Source organism: Choloepus didactylus, chromosome 18 (genome assembly GCF_015220235.1).
Source record: "Choloepus didactylus isolate mChoDid1 chromosome 18, mChoDid1.pri, whole genome shotgun sequence".
In the NCBI taxonomy this organism is placed as follows: domain Eukaryota; kingdom Metazoa; phylum Chordata; class Mammalia; order Pilosa; family Megalonychidae; genus Choloepus; species Choloepus didactylus.
The window spans coordinates 34,850,853-34,871,857 of NC_051324.1; the positions used below are offsets into that span (position 1 = coordinate 34,850,853).

A 21,005-nucleotide genomic window follows, 5' to 3' on the forward strand; every position below is an offset into this window, starting at 1 on the left:
GCTGCGCCTTTTTTCCCTCTTCACATTAAAAGCACATTTTGAACATTACACACAGTATTTAAACAGTCACAGGGAAGTTTCAATAAGTTAACAAATACCTGTTGATTGCCTATGTTTTGCAAAAAATGAACTAAAAGCACTGCTTTTTTTAATGCTGATACCTTTCAGTTCAGGACTGTAGAAATTAAGCTCAGTACATGCTAGCTAATGTTACTGGAGTTGACCAGATGTGTACCCCAAAACAAACAACCCAGTGTACCAGGCCCCCCCTTCCACTTCTAGGATTAGCTCTTCCCACAGACCTTGGAGCTCCTGCTTGCCCCACTGCTGGGAACATTTTCATGCTAAGCCTGCATTTTCTGTAGCAGCCAAATTTGCCACCCATCAGAAGGTGCCACGTGATCAGGTGAGGATAATTGCAAGCTTCAGGGCAATGACTTTGTTCTCTGAGCTTTTAGACATCCTTTCCTTCTAGTCATTCCCATATTCAAAGCTGGTAATTGAATTAATATCGATCATTATAAACACTGGTAGGCCGCATTGGACTTTGCAGACCATTCAGAAGATGGTGTGGCAATTGCTAGAATTTTCCCCCATTCCACAGATGAAAAATCTATAGCTCAGAGAATATTACCCAGTCCAGCCCCAAGGGAAGATGGTGACTTGATCCCCTGCAAGGTCATTGAAATAGCACCCAGGACACCCTGCTATTGTGTCTTCACAATAGAGGCTGGAGAAGTGACACTTACATGTGTGGGACTCCTAAGTCCCTTTCCCAACTCTGAGATTTTCCAGTTCTAAGTGAGTGACCCTATGAAGGGTGGGTCTCCTTTATGGAATCTGGGTCAGTCACCCCTGTTCCATCTTAAGCACATCCAGAGGCCTCAGGCTGAAGAGTGGCTTGCTCGGGGCCAGTGTGGCATGTAGCCCCACGGGTCATACCACCTGCCACCATTCGACAACCATGCTGCTTTGATCTTTCCATGGGGTCTTCCCTTCTCCTCTTCCTATAGCCTCCATCTGAGTTGAAATGGCATTCACCTCAAACACCCTGAGAAGGCTTACAATCTTTTTGCCTCCCCAGAGTAAGATTCTCTCTCCTGTCACTGATGCCCCCATGTGGCAGCTCAAGAAGAAAGAGGGGTCTTTCATCTAATTGGACTTTCTCACTTCCTGAAGGCATGGCCTCTGCCTTGGACCTTGCTCTCTTACCAAAGACTCTCTTTGGGCTTCTCTGGTTAGATCCCTGACTTCCTGCTGCTCCTAAAACTGCCCCTTCCCTCCCCAGAATAACCAGATTCCTTGGCAATGCTGTCTTTCAAAGAACTTAGCCAGGCACCTAGGTCCTTTCCTCTGCTTTACCTAAACAGGCCCTGGAGTTTTCCTCCTTTACAAATTGCATTCCGTGTCCTCTCTCATTGGCTCATCCGTAGGCCCAAGCATTCTCTCCGCGGTTGCCTCAGGCGGGCTCTCAGTGGGCATCTGTAGGCACCATCCACACTGGGCTGGGACTGTGGGGAAGAATAAGAGACTAAAGCTCCAGAGAAGGCAACTGTGCTAAACTGTGGGTCTGTTCTTCTCTAGCTCCTATCCCCATCTTCCCACTGGGGCCCACCTAACTGAGGTGGACCAAGCAGAAGTGAGAATTGTTCCCCTGCCCTCTGGGCATGGTCTTTTCTGGATGTGAAGACATAACTGCAGACTCAGCTGTAGCAGATGTCCTAATTGCTGGGGGTGGGGGGAAGTTAAGGGTCCCCAGCAGGCAAGTCACAAACACCCTGCTCAGGGTGGAACAAGCAGCTGCTGCAGTGAGACTGTGGGGCAGTGGTAGGCTGTAGTGGGGGTGGCCATCATTGGTGTTGCTATTCGTGTCTCGTTCAGCATCAGATTGCCTATTCCTAACTATTTTCCACTGAGAGGAAAGGCCAAATCTGAGGGTCCTTTCAGTTCCCAGCACCCACCTACTGCCATTGGGAAGAATGTTTGTTTTGCCTTTTTTGGCAGGATTTGGAAGTCGTCGAGAAACGAGGGGAAGCTGGTGATGTTCAGCAAATGACTTTTCCTTGCTGGGTGCAATACTTCCTCTCTAACAAAATGGGAGAGGAAAACCAGTGAATGTAGTTAACATTGACCTACTAACCTCGCAGGTCCTGGCCACTGTACTTCTGCACTAAGCGCTTTGTGTCTGTCACCTCATGACTCAACAATAATAATGGACACCACCTCCCAAGGAGCTTCGCTCTGCTCCCTGAGGTCCTCTAATCACCACAACACCACCAGATAGAAATCACTCTCTCCAGTATACGGATGAGGAAATGACCAATTTGAAGAGAACTGTCCAAGATAATAACTAAAAAATGTGGGATTAAAGTAAGAAAAAGAAAGCTCCCAGTTCTTAAGATCCTGTCAGTCTCACCTGACCAAAGGGTACACCAATTACTTCCACTCTTCATTCAGACTGGGAGGGAATCCCCAGTAGAGGAAGGGGACTCTCATGTTCAGAGCCTGCTCTGACCTTTGTCCCACCTCCCCACTCAGAAGGTGCCGGTGCCTATACTGCAGCCCAGCTTCCTGGCCATGGTATTTCAGGTCTCTTACAGGCCTTGCCCACCCTCCCATTCCTGATCTCCCACCTCGCTTCCACAATAAGCCCTTCTTCATATTTCACCACCACCACCTGCACAGAGACATTTTCACCTATCAAAACGATCCCAGTCTCCCCAGCACATCGCTGCTAGCCCGGCTCTGCCGGCGTGTTGGTTAGCTCTGCTAAGGTGCCCACTGCCCTTCCCCTCTGCCTGTTCACCTTTTTAGACCAAGCTCAAATCTCACCTCCTCTGTGAAGCTGTCTAACCATGCAGCCAAACACATTCTCTCTCTCTGAGCTTCTGCACCAGCTGCTCACTGGACGCTTGGCCCTGGACAAATGGTATTTGTTGCCTTTTCCTTTAAATAGCAATCTAGCAGTGGCTAATTCCCTTCTACATGCCATTGGGGGAGGGCCAACTCTGGTCATCCCTCCAGCCCTTCCCTCACCCATACTGTCATGAGTGTGTCTTAACCCAATTCTAGTTCCTTGGACCAAGTGTTATTCATCTTTACCTCTAACCAGCAGCCTTCTCTTTTCCCAGCCTCCAGCCCTGGGATGACATCCAAGCTAAGCCTCAGTTAATGTTAATGTTTGTTGAATGACTGGATGGGTTTTTGTGGCCTCTGAGAGGTAAATGAAAGCCAGCAAGAGCAATGGGGTTAATTATTGTGTTTAAAAGACACACTCATTAGTTTCTGACCGGGTCTTGAATCTGATTCTAGGTAGATTGTTCTCTCTTTTTCCCTCCCTCTCTTTCTCCCTCCCTCTCTCCCCCTCACTCTGTCTCAGCTAAGGTTCGTGAAAGCCTCAGCCAGAGGCAGAGTCTGTGTAATGGGAGCTTAGGGCTGGGAAGTTCCTCTGTGATTTTTTAGTTCCCTAAAGTCTTCTTTGAACGGAGACTCACTGATTCCTGTCAACCCTGGAAAGAAGTGTCACTGTGCTCTCACCGATGACCTCCAGAGTCCCCTCTCCAGGTGTTGCCCCCAACATGGAAGCAGGAACTACTGTGAAAATGAACAGACCTGGATAAAAGGTTGGGGGAGGGCTGTTGGACCCCTGGAGTCCGGGCCCCTCTCTGGAGATATTAACACAAGTAAATGGTTAACAAAAGGGAGGATTTCTCTCTGTCCCTCCCCCTCTGCCAGAAAATTTGCCTTTAACCATTGACCTTGCTGTGAGGTGTGAGATCTGAACAGAACTGAAGACCGTCATGGATGGTTAAATACCCATAGTTACCCTCTGCCCCTGCCTCTGCATTTCTGCCTTCTCAGAAGATGGTCTGAGGTATACAGACCACCCCCTGGGTTTGATGGTTGGTGTTTCAGTTTGCTAAAGCTGTCAGAATGCAGTATGCCAGAAATGGGTTGACTTTTTCAATCGGGATTTATTAGGTTACAAATTTACAGTTCTAAGGCCATGTAAATGGCCAAATACGTTCTCTGAGGAAAGGCTGCTGGCATCCGGGGTTCCTCTGTCACACGGGAAGGCACATGGAGATGTCTGCTGGCCCTCTCTCTGGTTCTGGTTCCAAGACTGTCTCCAAAATGTCTCTGGGTGTTTCTTTTTCTCTTAGCTTCCCTCAGAGCATTTTCTTCTAAGCTCTCTCTCTGTGGAGCTCTCTTAAAGGACTCCAGTAAAGGATTAAGACCCACGTGGAATTGGGTGGCTCACATCTCCATGGAAACAGCCTAATCAAAAGGCCCTACTCACAATAGTTCTGCCCCCACAAAAATGGATTAAAAGAACATGATCTTTTCTGGGGTACATAACAGTTTCAACCCAGCACAGTTGGCGACAGAAGACACACTTGCACACAGAAAATGAAAATTGGAAATGACCCCCTGACCCTTTAAGAATCTAAAGCCTCAGCTCTTAGAAGCAAAAGAGAATTCTGTACCCAGAAGACCAAGCCAAGCTAATCTGATTGAACTTAATGGAAGAAGGCCTTTTGGAATACCCATACCAGAAACAGCTGCCCAACCTCTGACTTTTGGTGACTTTTTCCTGCCCACCCCTGCTTCTACCCCACCCCTGTCCCCAGGGACTTGCAGGCCCACTGCCTGAGACATTCTTAAGTTTGCTATCTGAATCCCCCAGCACCAGGTTCAGACCTCCTGAAATTCCCCCCCACATGTTTTATTTAGTGTAGCTCAATAGCTTGCAGTTCCATCCCTCTGTGCACTTAATTGAGTTTGGGGAGAATCCCCATTCCAGTTGCTTCATTTGTTCAGGATGACTTTTTCCATTCTGTTCCCCCTTTGCTCATTTTACTGGCATGTTCCCATCGTCCCCAGGCTCCAGTTGGCCAGGATAGGCTTGCCATCTCCGCTTTGATGTGTGTGACTGTTTCAGTGCTGGCCTTAGGCATGGGTTGGGAGAACATGGGCTAAGCCTGCCAGGGCCCTGCCTCCATCCAAGCATGTGCTGGTTCCTTGGAAAGTTTGGAGACTCTCTGGTTACATATTTTATTCATCCCCAAGCCACTGAGAGCTGACTATGAGCATTCAGTTAATGCATTTGAGCACGTCTCCGTGATCCTTCCCTAAGCAGTCCCGCCACACTGCCAAGTAGCTCTGCAGGCCTGGTTTCTAAATCCACAGAACCCGAAAGGAGGAAGAAAACCTGAGGGGCTACCCAGAGGCTGGCTTCACCTCCACATCCTTCTCTACCCCATCTTCTTTGCAGCAGGCAGGACTGGGGAAGGATAATACCAGTTTAGGCTGGTGAGAAACACGTAAAACCCTAGATGTGTTGTGCCTTTGAGCAGATTCTGGAGGAACAGGCCATGAACACCCCTGCAAAGCTCTCAGTGGGCAAACCAGATTTCGATATCTAATTACTCACTTTTTTCTCAGCTTTTGCTGCTTGCTCTCCTGAAGTTCCATTTTGTGATCCTCTTTAAAGAAATATTTTATTTTCAATACAGACACAGTCCTTGATGTAGCAGTAAAACACTCCACCCCTGAGAGACACATGGCTGTGAAGTGTTTTGGTACGTAATTTCCTGTCTTTGCTGCAGGGAAGGCTTTGTCTCACCACTGTTTGTCCCTCGAGAGGTTGCCTCCCTACCCTCTGGTGCCCAAGCTTCAGGAGGGCACTGGGATGAGGGCAAGAGGTCAGCCCAGACAGGAGGTACTTTTTGGGTAGGGACTGGTTTGGGATGGGGAGCAGCTGCTGTCCTTCACCCAACAAGAGTGTCTTTGGAAACGCCACTCCCTGCCCCCACTTTGAAGATGGAAGTCAAATTTTCGGATTCTGCTGTGCAGAGCAGAGAGGTCACTAGGCTCTAATGCATTTACCATTGACTGCCCCTCTTGTAGTGCGTCTATTAGTGAGTAATTTGATTTGTACCTATTCATTTGCAGTCCCTGCAGGAGCCTGGAGCTGGCCCCTAGTATAATTGGTGCTGTCTCTATTTTTACATCATTAGATTAGCCCCGACTCCTGGCCACTTGTTGTCTGCGCTTGTCTGTCCATTTATACTACCTAATGTAACGCAAAATTCATTACTGATCACATTACTTTCAACTCTGAAGCCAGCCTCGTGATAAACATTTGGTTAACCCCTTCCCACCCACGGGAGGGCTGACAGGACAAATGCACTTCCACTCGACAGGCAAATCAATATCTTAATACACCAAAGTGGAATTGCATTTCTAGATTTGTTATTCCTCCTGGAGGAGCAAATGGAAAGGCTCGTCTGAGCTAGCAGAATTGAATAATGAATAGATCCCCGGCACCAGCAGCCAGTCTGTGAACAGAGCACAAAGGCAAGCCCGGCATCGGCCCAGCCTTTTTCATCTGGACAGATGAGACCAGAGCAATTAATTGAGGCTTGTGATCTCTCCCAGGCACCGTCTGTGGGTTCGAGAGCATGGGTTGGGACCCCAAAGGGGGCAGCAGGGCCCCTGGTCACACTGCCATTCCCTTTGCTAAAGCTCGGCCTGGGACAACTGCACCAAAAACTGGGTCCATTTTCTTAAAACCTTATTCACTTATGTAAAGGTTACCAGATATGTGGACCTGGCACTAAATGCCACCAGGAAATAAAATTAAATCCATTGCCTACAAACTAAACTAAAGTTTACCATTTTGGAAATATACACATTCCTGCTGAGAGCTAGGTCAGTGACACTGGGGTTGGCTCGTTCACAGCAGCCTGTGTGTGCCTGTCCACTGCAGGAGCCTTCCTTGAAAGACAAACTCCACACGCGCCTGTAGGCATGTTTGGGAGCAGCATGGGAGTTGGCCAGGGGTCTTAAGGGGACTTCAGCATGGCTCTCTTTAATCCAGAAGATTCTCCTGTACCCCACCCCAGTCATCCCCTTCCCAACCCCCATTTGTCTCTGGATAGCATCCACACCCACTGTAAGTCATTAATGTGCTGGACTGTTTGTTTCAAAAGGAAAAATACTCCCACTTATTAAGAAACTCTCATAAAGCCTGCACAATGATTAGAAAAATAGGCATGGAGGAAGTAGAATGGAACCCATTATCATGAAAGTCATAAATCCCTAAGTAAAAAGAAACCGTAAACTAAAGATACTCAGTTGGGAAGGGAAGCTGGAAAAAGCAGTCCTGTCTAAGGGATATTAGCCCGAATATGGAGACATCCTGAATGGGAGGGGAGGCGCTGAAGTTAAGGGGTATCCCTTCTATTGAGCAGGGCCCCTCCCTTTCTCAGAGGGCGGCACCTTGGCCCCTGCTGTCCATTAACATGTTCAGGGCCCGGACAGGCTAGAAATGCAATCCTGTGAGTCCAGGAGGTCTTTGGGATTCCTTGAGAGGACTCAGATGTCACACTTGGCCTTCCGCACTAGACTGATCTCCCTCCACTCCTCCAATGTCGCTCCTTCCTGTGCACGCTGGGGAGGGAGGGCAGAGCGGGTGGGAGGGATGCCCTCCTTGCAGCAGTCATGAGGTTGCCAGGTGAGAGAGGTGAAAGGTGCAAGGAGTATCACCTACTTACCCTGACTGGAGGAAGCCCCACCTCCCACGGAGGCTTGTAGCAGGGCCAGGCCAGAGCCCATGAGGCTCGGGGAGAGCTCCTCACCCCAGAGGCTCCGGAATCAGAACTCTCAGTGCCTCCTGTTATGAGGAACTGTGAAGAAGGCATCCCCTGGGCAGGGTGTTAGAAGGCATAGAAGGCATCCCTGTATTTAAGCAGCAGGAGGAAGGACACTGTGTCTCTGAGGTGAGCCTGGGTAGAGCAGCTGTCTCTTTGGGACTGGGGAAGACCCTTTCAGGAGGCAAGGGGGCACTAGGCTCCCCCTCCTCAACCCCAGCCAACCCCCAGTGCACTAAGTGGCTTAGCCGGCACGCCTGCTGCTCCTGGCCTCAGCTGCTAATCCTCTCAGGTGGGGGAGTGGAAGTGTGTGTGTGTGTGTGTGTGTGAGAGAGAGAGAGAGAGAGAGAGAGAGAGAGAGAGAGAGAGAGAGAGAGAGAGAAAGGAGCCGTTTCTGTGTGTCCCTCATTGTCCCAGCTCCTTAGACTCTAGAAAGCAGATAAGAGCACAGTTCTTTGCCTTTGCAGAATGGGACTGGAGAGAAGAGTGGGTTGACCAATTGAATGAGAGACTGTGATTTCTTAATCTTGATGGAAAGCGGGGAAAGCCACATCTTACCAAACTCTTCCGCTGCACTGTAGAGAATTTAATTATGTTTGGACATTTGAATGAGAACCAGATGTGGCTCTGGCCCGTCAGGCCGGCAGCATTCAAGGAGCAGTGTCTCTCCTGTGGTTTGCAAGCCCCCGTGCTGTCTCACAGCTCTGGAGATAGCTCAGGAAGACCCCTGCCTGGGAGCTGAGGTGAGGTCTTCCCAGCTGTGGGACCGGACTTGAGGAGACAGACAGACGAAGGGCAGCTGCCCGGCACCTGGTTCAAAGGGAGGGTTTCCAAGCCCCGTCTCCTCCCCACAGCCATGTAGAGTGAGCATGCTTTCCAGTGCCTGAGACACCTCCCCAGCCCCTCGTCAGCATCTGTACCCACATGCGGACACACACACAAAGAAGCCCAGGAGCCTCAGCCTGCTTAAGACTCCAGCGAGGGCCAAGCTTATTTTCTAACCAGAATATCGTTAAGTAATAGTGGTCCCTTACAGTGTGCAGTGTGTGTTCTGTTTCTTAAAGCCCCTTCACATTCTTTTCTCATTAGAGTCTCACACACCCAGTGAGGTTGCTAGAGCAGACCCTCCTGTCCTGGTCAACAGATGGTACGACTTCTCAGCGAAGTGATGGGCCCAGGACATTCAGCACGTCTGTGACAGAGCTGAGGCTAAAGCACATCCTCAGCTCCCACAGCAGCAGTCCTTCCTTCTCACCATCCATGGGGAGTTTGAGCTCAAGGCTTCTCCTACATCTGGCTGATCTTCAGCATGGCTTCAGCCAGAGTTATAAAATACCTCCAAACCAGGGAAACTTGAGCCAGGTCAGCTCAGCCTTTTCTGTGCCCAAGTTTAATATGTTGTGACTGGATGATGTACTTTGCCTTGGTCAAGATTTAAAGTCATACATGTATAGTGGCACTGAAAGGATCGCTAGACATAGGATACAGGTCCAGGTGGACTGGATGGGTGATTCTTCTTTCCTCTGCTTTGAAACTGAGACTCAGGGGGGCTTGGGTAATGTGGGTTTCCTGGGAGTGGAGTGTAGCATCCCTTCTGGTTAGAGAACTTCCCCCCCTGGCTTGGTGCTGTGACCACTGCAGGAGGCATCTTGGAAAAGGCTCCAGCCCCCAGCCAGTCCAACAACCCTCTGGTTCAGACCCCACCCACCATCATTGCTCATCAGCAGCTCTGTGAAGGGAAACTTGAGGCTGGGCTGTAAGCTGCTCTGCATGGAAATCAAATGCTCTGTCCTCCCCCCACCCCCACAGTTGGTTCCAGCTGGTACAGGCTAGATGCAGGAAGAGACGGGCTCTAATGAGCACCCTCACCCCTTTGGTCCATCCTTCATTCCTTAGGCTACCTTCCCTTCCCTCTTTGACTCCTTTTTTACTTCCTTCCCCGACATTCCAGTATCCAAATCCCTGTCATCGTGGCCCTGTCCCTACTGAGCCCACCAGAGCTTTGTGGATCTGGCTTACTTCTAGCCTCTACCTAATGCTCTTAATGCCACACCAGCCTGCTGTCATGAACAGGCTTTCCAGAGGCCTGGGAACATTCTCTGTCCTCTTTGGCTACTGAATGGAAGAGGAGGAAAGTCAATAGGACTTTTCCCAGTTTTTCTGGGTGGAGGCGCAAGCACAGAGAGTGTCCTCTGCTTGCCTGGCTCACAGTCCCCTTGGCCATCATCCCTTTCCAGATTTTGGTCACAGCTTTCACCTTCCAGGGGCCAGGTGACACCCAGGAGGGTCTAAGGCCCCCCCTAAGACCTAGATCTTCCCCCAACCCCACCGAGGCTATTAGGCAGCTGTTTATGGCTCCAGTGGCCAAGGGGAAGGGTTCCAGATACCTGAGCCAAGAGCACCAGAAATTTACATGGTTCTAGCTGAGCGGCCAAGGTGGGCAGGCTATGTGGTGCTGCCCTCAGTGCTACGCCTGGGTCTCAGTACCCATGGGGGTTGGGAAAAAGAGTTGGGTGAGGGAGAAAGGAAACACATCCGTGGGAACCCCTGGGTTCAAAGAGATTCCAGCCAGGAAGAAAGGCACGTGCCTGCCTACAGGCCATGGCTTTCAAACTGATGGCAAGAGGCTGTGTACAAGGTACATCACCAGAAGTGGATGGCATTGGTCTGCCAGGGGCCTGTGCTCAGGCCTAGGCGTTAAGCCTGGATGTAACCGGGCAAGAATTAGACCAAACCGGGACCAACATGAGACTTCTTGTCCTCAACCCCTCAGCTTTGAGAAGCTGCCCTCCTCCTTCCCTCAAGCATGCCTCAGAAGGGGCCAGAACCCCTGGTGAAAGAGAAAGGGGACACCTTTCTTGGATTCCCCTAGCCCCAGCCTCTGTCCTCCCAAGACCTCACTGCCAGGGGACAAAGAGACTCTCTGAACTGTTGGCCAAAGGCATCTTTGCCAGCTCTGAAGCTAAGGGAGGTGCCTGAGGGTGAGAGGAGGTGCCTGAGGGAGAGAGGGAGAAGCTTGGAGAGGGAAGGGAAGGGAAACGGATAGGGGAGCCAGGCAGCCAGGAATGTGTGTCTGAGTTGTAGAAGAGCAAGGCCTCCCAGTAGACTGCCTCCTTTAACTGCTGCACTTTCACCTCCTAAAAAGTGCCCTGGGGGCTGGGGCTGACTCTAGCCACGAGGGTGGTCTGTGACAGGCTTGTCAGGGTTTCTAGAGGCAATCTCAACAAACTGTCTCTGTTTCACTGAAAAGACCTCTGCTTCCCCTAGTCACACCCTGGAGGAGAGAGTGACAGCTTCCAGGCCCAGGACCAGTATAAGACAAGCAGCCCCTGGCCATGTCTGCTGTGCCCACCTCCTGGTTGCCATCTGGTGCCAGCACCAGGAAGCTGCTAAGGCTTTTTTTTTTTTTCAGTTTTATAAAGTTTATTGAGCTATCTGATTTTTTTTTTTATTAAATTCAGTTTTATTGAAATACATTCACACAGCATACAATCATCCATGGTATACAATCCACTGTCCACAGTATGATAACATAGTTATGCGTTCATCACCACAATCTATCTCTGAACATTTTCCTTACATCAGAAAGAACCAGAACAAGAATAAAAAATAAAAGTGAAAAAAGAACACCCAAATCATCCCCCCATCCCACCCCATTTGTCCTTTAGTTTTTATTCCCATTTTTCTACTCATCCATACACTAGATAAAGGGGGTGTGATCCACAAGGTCTTCACAATCACACTGTCACCCCTTGTAATCTACATTATTCTATAATTGTCTTCAGGAGTCCAGACTGCTGGGTTGGAGTTTGGTAGTTTCAGGTATTTACTTCTAGCTATTCCAATACATTAAAACCTAAGAGGTGTTATCTATACAGTGCATAAGAATGTCCACCAGAGTGACCTCTCGACTCCATTTGAAATCTCGCAGCCACTGAAACTATTTTGTCTCATTTTGCATCCCCCTTTTGGTCAAGAAGATACTCCAGTCCCACGATGCCGGGTCCACATTCGTCCCCGGGAGTCATATTCTGCACTGCCAGGGAGATTTACACCCCTGGGAGTCAGGTCCCACGTAGGGGGGAGGGCAGCGAGTTCACCTGTCGAGATGGCTCAGTTAGAGAGAGAGAGGGCCACATCTGAGCAACAAAGAGGTACTCAGGGGGAGACTCTTAGGCACAATTACATGCAAGTTTAGCTGCTAAGGCTTTTTAGCCCCACAGATGTGGCCTGAGGAGATGTGTTCAAGCCCCCTCACCTCCCTAGCCACTCTCTCTCCCAGCCCCAGGTCGTATAACTCCCAGGTTCCGTTTGCAGGTCCCTAGCCGACAGAGTTGATTGCTTGGGGCAGACCCCATTTGGATCACTTTATTGAACTTGCAGCAGTCCTGTGGCCCCCGTTCCCATATATCACATCAAGGGAAGATGCTGGAAATCCCTAACCTCTTAGAGGACCTCCTGCCCCTGCCCCCTGCATCACACTCCCCTGTCAGGACCCCTCCAGCAGAAAGGGGTTGAAGCTCTCTTTCGGTTTGTTTCACATGTCCTCTGAGCCAGTATTGGGCAAGATAAGGCAGTTTGGCTGACTGCTCTGTGCTGTGTGGCCACCTGCTCCCTGGGGTAGCACTGAGCCCAACCCAGGCAAGGGCCTTAATCACAGCCCCTGCTAATGTGGGAGAACCGGGAGGTGGATGCAGGAGGAGAAATCGATGCATGTCAACAGGATTGGAAATTTATTTTCCAGCTTGAAAGAGGGTATTTGCAAAGAGGCAAGGAGGGAAATGAAAAGCTGTAAACATACCTGCCATCTTCTTCCCTGGGCCATTTCTTAATTAAAAGAAAGAATCTTTCCCAGGCACCAGTGGAAACCAAGCTGGTGCAGAGACACCTGCTGGGGAGAGAAGACTGTCCTACAGAGAACCACGATTACTAATACGATTGTGAGAATAGCTCACGTTGAGTAGCTGCTTTAAGCATTTTGTGATACACTCTATAGACATTATTTAATTTAATCCTTACAACCCAATCAAATAGACATTGTTATCCTCACATTCAGGAAACTGAGTCACATTCAGAGACTTGCCAAGTCTCACAAGTACAGGCCAGAGCCTGTTCCCTTAAGGACCTCCATAAACTGCTTCCATCAATGTGGGCGAACGCTGCCCCTCCTCCCTTTCCAGGCCATCCAAGCCTCTAGCTGGGGGAAGCATCTCCCTTCTTACTGCCGGAAGTGGGTGGAGCTGGGGTGCCTGGTAAGACTGACCCTGAGGTCTAATCCTACTCCCACCAGGCAGCTTGGGTGGTTAGCTTGAGACTTGGGTATGCGGCTGCTGCCGGGGCCCAATAAAAATTCTCTGCTAATCCCTTTAATGAACCGAGGCTCTAAATGGACAGAACAGAGCTGACTGGAGCCTCTGAGAAGCCAGAGGGCCCAGGCAGTGGACCTGCCCCTTTTGTGGTAAAGGGAAGTGCCGGGGCTGTCTGGAAGCAGGGATCCCAGGCATCATCTCCCCAAGTACATGCGCGTGCACACACACACACACAGCACAGGGCTCGCTGACCCCGCTCAGGTCCCTGAGCTGTGTGCTCTCCACCATGCCCTCACCTACCAGAAGGCAAAGGGGCTTCCCTAAGGGGCTCAGATTGGCCAGTTGTACCCACTACATCCACCTGGAAGAGACTGGAGAACACCAAGCCCAAAGAAAGACTCCACTTCTGACCTTCTGCTGGGGCCCCTACCCACCTGGTCTTCACAGCTCTCCCCAAGTCTCACTGAGGTCCTGTGTCCTCAGTGTTTCAGCCTGTCCCCGGGGAATGGGGGAGCCAGAGGCCAGGAGGTTTAGGAAGGTGTCTAATGTGTGAAAGGAGGCTGCAGCAGGCCCGGCGGGTAATTCACCGTGACAGCTCAGAACCACCTCCTCAGATGGTGATGCCCCTGCCTTGCTGGGCATAAGGTGGCCTGGAGGGAGAGCAGGGTCTGTGCCCAGAGGGAAAGGCCACAGAGAGATGTGGGAGTAATGGACTCCTCATGCCCTGCCCCCCTCAGCCCCGTGAGCCATCTCTGGTGCCAGAAGAGGTGCCATGGGAGAGGGTGTCCCCTTCCTGCCCCCATCCTCTGTGTCTGCCTCCAGACAGAGCCCTGCCTTGCTCTGCTCTTCCAGACCCACCCACAGCTCCCTGGAGTCAGTCTCCATGGCTCAGACCTCAGCCCAGGGCTGTGATGCTCCACTGTGGGTAAGGGGCAGAGCTGTGGTGAAGGGAGTGATGCAGAGGCCCCTCCGTCTGCACAGCCCAGCCTGTCCATGGGGCAAGGTGTGTGGGCAGCCAAATTCCTGCCTCCTCACTTGGGCTGAGAATGACCTCCCTGTGTCTCCCGTGGCGTGCACTCCCAGGGAGCCAGGGTCCCTTCTCCCTGACAAGGTGGGCCACCCTCTTTCTGTCCCCTCTGACACCTGTGACTTTTGACAGGCTCCACAGGGAGAGGGGCAATGTGAAGATTGAGTTTTCTTGTTTCTTCACTTATTTCATGAGTAGAGACTCTTCCCTTTTCGTTGCTGCTCATTCCATGGTCTCCCTACCCGCTGTGGGTCGCCCAGCCTGGCCCATGGCATAGAAGGTCAGCCGTGGGTAGCAGGTCCATTTTCCTGTAGGGACTAATGGGGAACAGAGGGACACGGCCAGCCATGGGCAGCTGGGGGCCGGGCTTCATGGTGCCCGGGGTGTTGGCATTTTGCTCCTGTGGCCTGTACAGCACCAGTTCTCTCTCGGTTGGACCACATGACCCAGGGCTAGTGGCTTCTTACTCTTCCTTGGTTTTGCTATCTGCAAGATGGGAAGACTAGCCCCTACCTCCAGGGGCACAAAGTCCCTGGAGAATGTGAGGTCAGAATAAGGTTATCTGATGTCTGAGTCCAGCCACTTCGCTGGGTGCTACTACTTTTCATCCTCCCACCCTACTTTGATGCCTGGAGAACAAACTCTTTTAGAGCTAATGTTCCACTCCACCCACCTCCACCAGAGACTGCATATTTCTGCTAAGAGGAAAGACCACAGATCCCCCAGCTCTCTCTCCTGCAGGCCTGGCAGATTGCTGGTGACCTTTCCCACAAGTGCACCTCAGCTGCAGGACAGCTGCCCAGATCTGGGGCTCTTGGGAGTAGGGGAGGAGGATGGCAGCCTATAGTAGGGCTGCCAGTCACAAGCCAATATGTCAAATGGTCTGGAGGTGCCCCTGAAAACTGTGCAGGCTGTCCCCTCTCCTCTCCCAGCAACCCACCTGCATGGGGCCCCGTCTGGCACTGCATGGGCCATAAGACCCTCTCCCTTCCCGAAGCTGTCCTTCATGCTCAGTGTGTGGCTCCTCCCCCCCACCCCTGGGCTGAAGGATGTCTTCACTCCATCAACAGCCCCATCTCTGGGGCCCCCAAGACTGGTTGGTCCCCTCTCCCTACACCTGCATGTCACTGTACTCCTTGACTGCAGAACTTGGCTGCAAACTGACCCTCCTCCCAGTGTGACAGCCACCCACCCCCACATCTCCTTACGCCCTCTCCACCTGCTTGCAGAGATCGGTATACTTCTCTATCGTTGTCCATCTCTTTTCCAAAAAGATTCCTCAATGCTTTTCTTTTCAAAAGGGAAAAAAAAAGGAAAAAAAAAACAATGTCAACAGCCCAGCGTCTGTGAGCAACCCAACAGTAACAAAGCATGCGTTCGGGATGGAGGAAGGTAAGGCCACCCATTTCCATTTGCAGCTTGCTGCTAGGGCTGGGCAGCTGGGATGACTTGAGGGGGAAACCAGTGTGCACCCCCTTCTCTGCTTCCACTTTCACACACACTCAGTTTTCTGTTTTCCGTGGGAAGAGGAGAAAGGGGAAGTCACGGTGGAAAGCACCCAGGAAAATGGCCCAGATCAGCCAGGTCCCTGCTGCTTTTACTGTTGGTCCACGCTAAGAATAAACCCCCACTTCCCCCTTACCGCATCATTCATTCATTAACTGTTTTTTGAGCACCAACTATTTTCCATGCCCTGTGATTGGCACCAGGAGTACAGAGATGAATAAGGCACAGAACCTGCGGGGCTCTCCATCTGGATGGAAGACACACACGTGAGCCAGTGGCACACACAGTATTTGAGAGCCTGGGGTAGGCGTCGGCATGGAGCACAGTAGGGCCTGGGGAGCAAGATAGGCTCACGGAGGAGCTTTGGAGCTTCGGAAGGGCCAAGGAAGCTATGACAGGCTTTTCAGCCAGAAGGAGTTACACGAGCACAGGTCCAGAAGCCTAAGGCAACCCAAAGAGGTCCAAAAACTGCAAGTTCATTACTCTGGTTCCTCAGATACAATAACGGGTTAACACTACAGAGGTGGGGCCTGGGAGGGGCAGGTCCTGGAAGCTGTTTTGCCTTACTCAGAAGTTTAGACCTTATCCTGAGGGCAGATAGGTGTCACTGAAGGCTTTTAAGCAGAGGAAAGGCAAGATGAGGTTTGCGCTGTGGACAGACCATGCTGGCTTTGTTGTGGGGGGTGGGCTGGGAGAGAGGGGCTGGAGGTCAGGGGGCATCATCCAGCGGGGGGTGGGGTGGGGGTACAGGCCTAACCCTAGCCGTGGCCGTGGGGTGGAGAGGAGGGAAAGGCTGGGCAGGTGTGGGGGCAGTGAATACAGCAGGGCCTTGGTCACCTCAGGATGTGGGGGTGAGGGGGAAGCCTGCTCACTTCCATCTTAGCCACACTTGATTAGTGAAGAGGAAGCATGAGCAAGGCAGCCCTGGCTGTCCCTGGCCCCCCAAAGCAGCCATTTTACCTTGTAAACCCCCTTGACGACCAGCCCTGCAGTGTCACGTGATGGAACAGAGTGCGTCCTCTCAGTCTCGTGTGGTGGGGGCCCGAGTGTGGCTGTGGGCCTGCACCAAGGGGTGTGGGTATCATGCTTGGTACTGGGATCTGGTTTCCTCGCTTCCTTGGCAGTGTGGACATGTTAGCATTTCGTATCGAAACGGTTTGGGCCTGCCCCTCAGCTCTTCGCACACTGTTGGCCTCTCCTGCTCCTTCTTCTGGGGCCTTCTCCCTTGGGCCTGGTGTCCAGGACCTAAGGAAGCCCCTGCTTTTCTTGCCACTGTCAGTCTTCGCTGCTCCTGCCCTCCTGGCCCTGCTGTCGGCTCCCCCTAGTGTCGGAACTGCCTTGCACGAGGGCAAGGGCCTCCCGGAACCAAGCTGGGGCCTCGGGCATCTCCCACAAATGCCTCTGCTTGCTTGTGGTGGGATGGGAGCTTTCTTGGAGTCTGAAACTTCCATATAGGAATCCCAGGATCTGCTCTTTACCGTCCCATCCTCTCTCTATCTTGGCACCTTGGCTTCTGTCTCCAAATTAGTAAGACTGCAGAATGAGCAGGGAAGAGATCCCATCCAGCCCCCACCTGCCCTGTTTTCTGTGCTTATCCAGGTAACTTGGCCCCAAAGGGCATTGTCTCTTGGAGATCAGGGACCATAGCCAGGCCCTCGGCCTGTGTGCAAAGCCTCCCTTCTCCCCTGCCCCCAGTCTGCTGAGAGGTTCTGGTGTCCTAGTGCCCAGGCCCCAGACATGGCCGACGCAGCCTAAGGCCTCTTGGCCCTGGGCCCAGGTGCCTTCCTGAGGTTCTGAAAGAGGGTAGCACAGATCCCCTCTCCCACCCCCAGCCTCTGGCTGTGGCTGCTGCTGTGGCTGCTGGGCAGCCACAGTGCTTGGGGGTGGACTGCAGGGAGAGTGGGGCCAGAGGTGAGTTCCTGGCTGGCGATGGCCAGCCCAGGAGTGAAGGCCGTGGCCCATTCCCTAACCAAAGCCAGCTGTGCTGCATGTCTACGGAGGCCGGAGGCCTGGGAGCTGGTGCAGGCAGAAAATAAAGGTCTCAAGCTAGACTGCATAAGCACAACCTTGCTGTTTCAAATGACTGCTTTGAGGTCTTGTGCTCTTGAGGGGGATGGGCAAGACCCCCTCAGTCACAGGCAGATGTACCTTGGAGGAGAGGCTGCAGGTCCCACATTCTGGCTTGAGGCCGACTCCCAGAGACTGCCCGGGATGTCTCAGAGCCCACCACGAGGGACTGAAAGGTGATGTGAACTGGCTACCTTCAAAGAGCTAAGAAGTCATCCCTTCTTCCCTGCATCCAGCAAGCAAGGGAATCTCTGTCCAACCCCTCTTACCCCACTACCTTGTCTTGGGTCAAGAGATGGTGGGGTATTTAAGATGCCCACAGCTGAATGAGATGGAGCAAGTTGCTATAACCAAGATGGCTGCATGGGTGTGCAGAGGCCAGGAAAGGGAAGAGGAGGGGGTGAGAGTCCCCTCCCTCCCTCCCTCCCTCCTGCCGTCTTTTCAGGTCAACTCCCAGCATGGGCATTCTGAGGGCCTCCAGGAGACCTGGGGGTAAGGGAGAGAGTGGCACTCCAGGCACACAGGGCTCCTCTCTCCATTGGAGTAGCCCCCCTGAAACCAGGCCTTCCCTCCTGCAAGGAAACAGGACACCTTCCAGGAGGTGCCAAAGGTGTGCTGAGGCCTGAGTAGTAGACAGAGCATGTGGATGAGAACAAGTGAGCAAGTGAGTGGCTAAGCCAGAGGTGGAAGCTCTGGGAGCAGGCAGGCGGGAGGAAAGGGGGACCAAGCAAGCTGTGGTCTTCCTCATGCCCTGGCTTCCGCCTGCCTGCCTGACCAGTGGACCCAGGACAGGAGCTCCTGAGTGTGAGTGCAGGCGTAGACACATGTAGAGCAGTGATGCCGAGATAAATCAGCTGGGCAGCCATATTTCTGGCCTATTGGGGTTCCCCACCACAAGGGAAAAACCATCATCTAAAACTGGAGCCTCTCCCTCCCTCTGGCCAATCCTTCCCGTGACCTGTGCTGCCTCCTGGCCAATCTGGGGAGCAGGTGGAGTCCATCCCCTACCCCTGCAGAAGGATGTACTTAGACCCAGATTGGTACCTCAAGGCAGGTAGCCTGGCCCAGGGTGTGTGACCACCCCTCAGACCCCACACTAACCAGGCCTGGCCCTCTCCTCTGTCTTGCAGAACTTCAGCGAGAGGGAAGCATCGAGACTCTGAGTAACAGCTCAGGTTCCACCAGCGGCAGCATCCCCAGAAACTTCGATGGCTACCGATCTCCACTCCCCACCAATGAGAGCCAGCCCCTCAGCCTCTTCCCTACTGGCTTCCCCTAGGTGCCAGTAGCCTGCTTCTGACTGGCCAGCCCACTCACCTGCCGGACGGAGCGGGGAGAGACCCCCTCCAGTCCTAACCTTCAGTCTCCGCTCCTCCTTCATCAGTCACCCTCCCCAAGCTTAGTGACAACAGCCATCCACCCAACCTGGACCGAGAAGAGACCCTTCTCCAAAGCATCTCAGCGCCCTCTGACCTCTGCCGCACCTGCCAGTGAGGCTGTGGCCTCAAGAGACTCTGCAGAAGCTCAGCCCCCTCCTCCATTTGCACATGATGTCCTGCATCGGATCCGCTTTTGTATTTTCTAGCCACACCCACAGGGGGCCTGGAACAGTGCCCAGATCTTGGGCCCTGTGTGGGGAGAGGGTGGATGGCCCAACCGGGCATTTTGATCCCAAGCGGGACAAATTCAGCCCCAGCCCGCTTCTGGCCATGACCCACGCTGCCCCCCAGCTTCCCTCATACAACACCCTCCTGACATGGGGTGAACCAAGGCCCAGAGTATTAGGCAAGGAGGAAGGAGAGTCCTCCCCTGCTTTCCTGTTCAGCTCATGGGAAGAATTTGTCTTTCTTATCTTTAAGCCCTTTTACCCTGGTCCTGTACTGTTCAGTGAAGGAACCCGTGGTTACTGAGGCCCTGTCAAAAAGTGCACGTCTTGTCTAATAAATCACGCTGCAATTGGTGTCCATCACTGAGTTGCTGGGGTCAGGGTCCTCTCCAAGGGCCAGGAACAGCCCTGTGGACCTGGTCATGTGCCACTGTTCCCAATGCCCTCCTCAATTTGTGTGGTGGGGAAGAGGGAGGTGGGGAAGAGGGAGGTGGGGAAGTAGGGATGGGAAGGAGAATTGTTGCTGTGGAATTTGGATGGATCCTGATTTAAACCCTTTCTCCAAGCTCCTTGCCTGTTGACAGAGCCAGTAAGTTCTAGGGGCACCACAGAGTTAGACTCTCCCTGGACGTGGCAGTCAAAGCCATTCGGATCCTGAACATACTGATGGGTTGCTGTGAGAAGGAGAGCTTGACAAAGCTTCTGGCCTTATCTTTGGAGCACCTCTTTTCTTTTCAAACATGGAAGATAGAAAGGGGTTCATGTGAAGGTGGGTTTCTCATGAAACCCAGCTAGAACCTTCGGTAAGAACTTCCTGTTTTTTCCTCCCCCCCCCCCTTCCAATTCCAGGCCTAGAGCAAGTGGCAACAAGGATACAGGAGAAGGGAGAATAAAAAGGTGTGTTGAGCAGGAAGGAGACTAATGCTGGCCGCCCCCTCCCCTTCCCTGGTCCAGACTTCCCAGAGAACCCTGGTGGCCTCAGATGATTGAAGGAAACCCACTGAGCCAGGTGTGGTTTCTGGTAGAGTTTAATGTAACAGCTGTAGAAGAGTTGAATTCAAGGACAAGCAGTTCTTTCCATCCACTAGTCCATCTGGAGCTGGGGCAGCTCCTGGGGCTGCTGCCCCCTTTACATACACCCCATCCCATCCCTGGCACCTGAAAAAGAAATGAAATCTTTGTTTCCCTTCACCAGATCAGTTGGGCACATTGGGCAAATGGGGACCTCAGTCACACTGAGTAGATGGCTGGGTAGATGGCCCTGGAATAGGGGCAGCCTAAGCCAGTCCCTCCTGCCTGGGGTGAGAAATGGCATGCAGGAGTGAGGCATGCTGGGAACAAGAAGAGGCCTGGGCACAACCAGTTGGCACTGCTGGAGGGTTAGCAGCTTTTCCTCATTTCAGCCGAACTAGAGGCATTAGTATGCCTGGCCCAACCCCACCCCCAGCCAGAGCAATGCTTCAGTCAAAGGGAGCTAGAGAGGAAGGTGCCACCAGGCCGCTGGTGTGTGCTTGTGTGCTGCCCATGGCCTGGCTCCCTGGGGATGGGTCTAGAAGCTGGAGCAAGGGTGAGCCCCTCTGAACCCAACTTAGGGCACGTGGTCGGGGCAAAGACCTTGCTGCCAGGAGCTCCCTCCAACCATGCAGGGAAGTGTCTGGCAGCTTAGAGTCAGGAGTCCTGCCTGGCCCAGCCCTTTCTCTCCAGGGGGGGCAAAACAGCTGTGGCCTCCTCCAGTCAGGGAAAGTAGTGGGTGTAGGGCTGGACTTGCTGGATGAGCTTGCAGGACAATCTGGTTATTCATCTGCTTGCAGCCAGAGCAATTCTTTGAATATGTG

General features: G+C 52.4%; 1 protein-coding gene across 6 annotated transcripts in view; it reads left to right on the top strand.

Annotated features, from left to right (window-relative positions):
- BCAS3 (BCAS3 microtubule associated cell migration factor) overlaps positions 1-19,524 on the top strand; it is a 799,405-nt gene extending 779,881 nt beyond the window's left edge. For 2 of the 6 annotated variants that reach the window (XM_037808131.1, XM_037808129.1), the window contains 2 exons: positions 5,517-5,582; positions 18,695-18,843. In XM_037808131.1, coding sequence (XP_037664059.1) covers positions 5,517-5,582; positions 18,695-18,843 — 215 coding nt within the window. Of the gene's footprint in view, positions 1-5,516; positions 5,583-15,292; positions 15,384-18,694 lie in introns of all 6 variants that reach the window. The other 4 variants (XM_037808132.1, XM_037808133.1, XM_037808130.1 and 1 more) reach the window with 3 other exon arrangements.
- Positions 19,525-21,005: the final 1,481 nt, after the last annotated feature.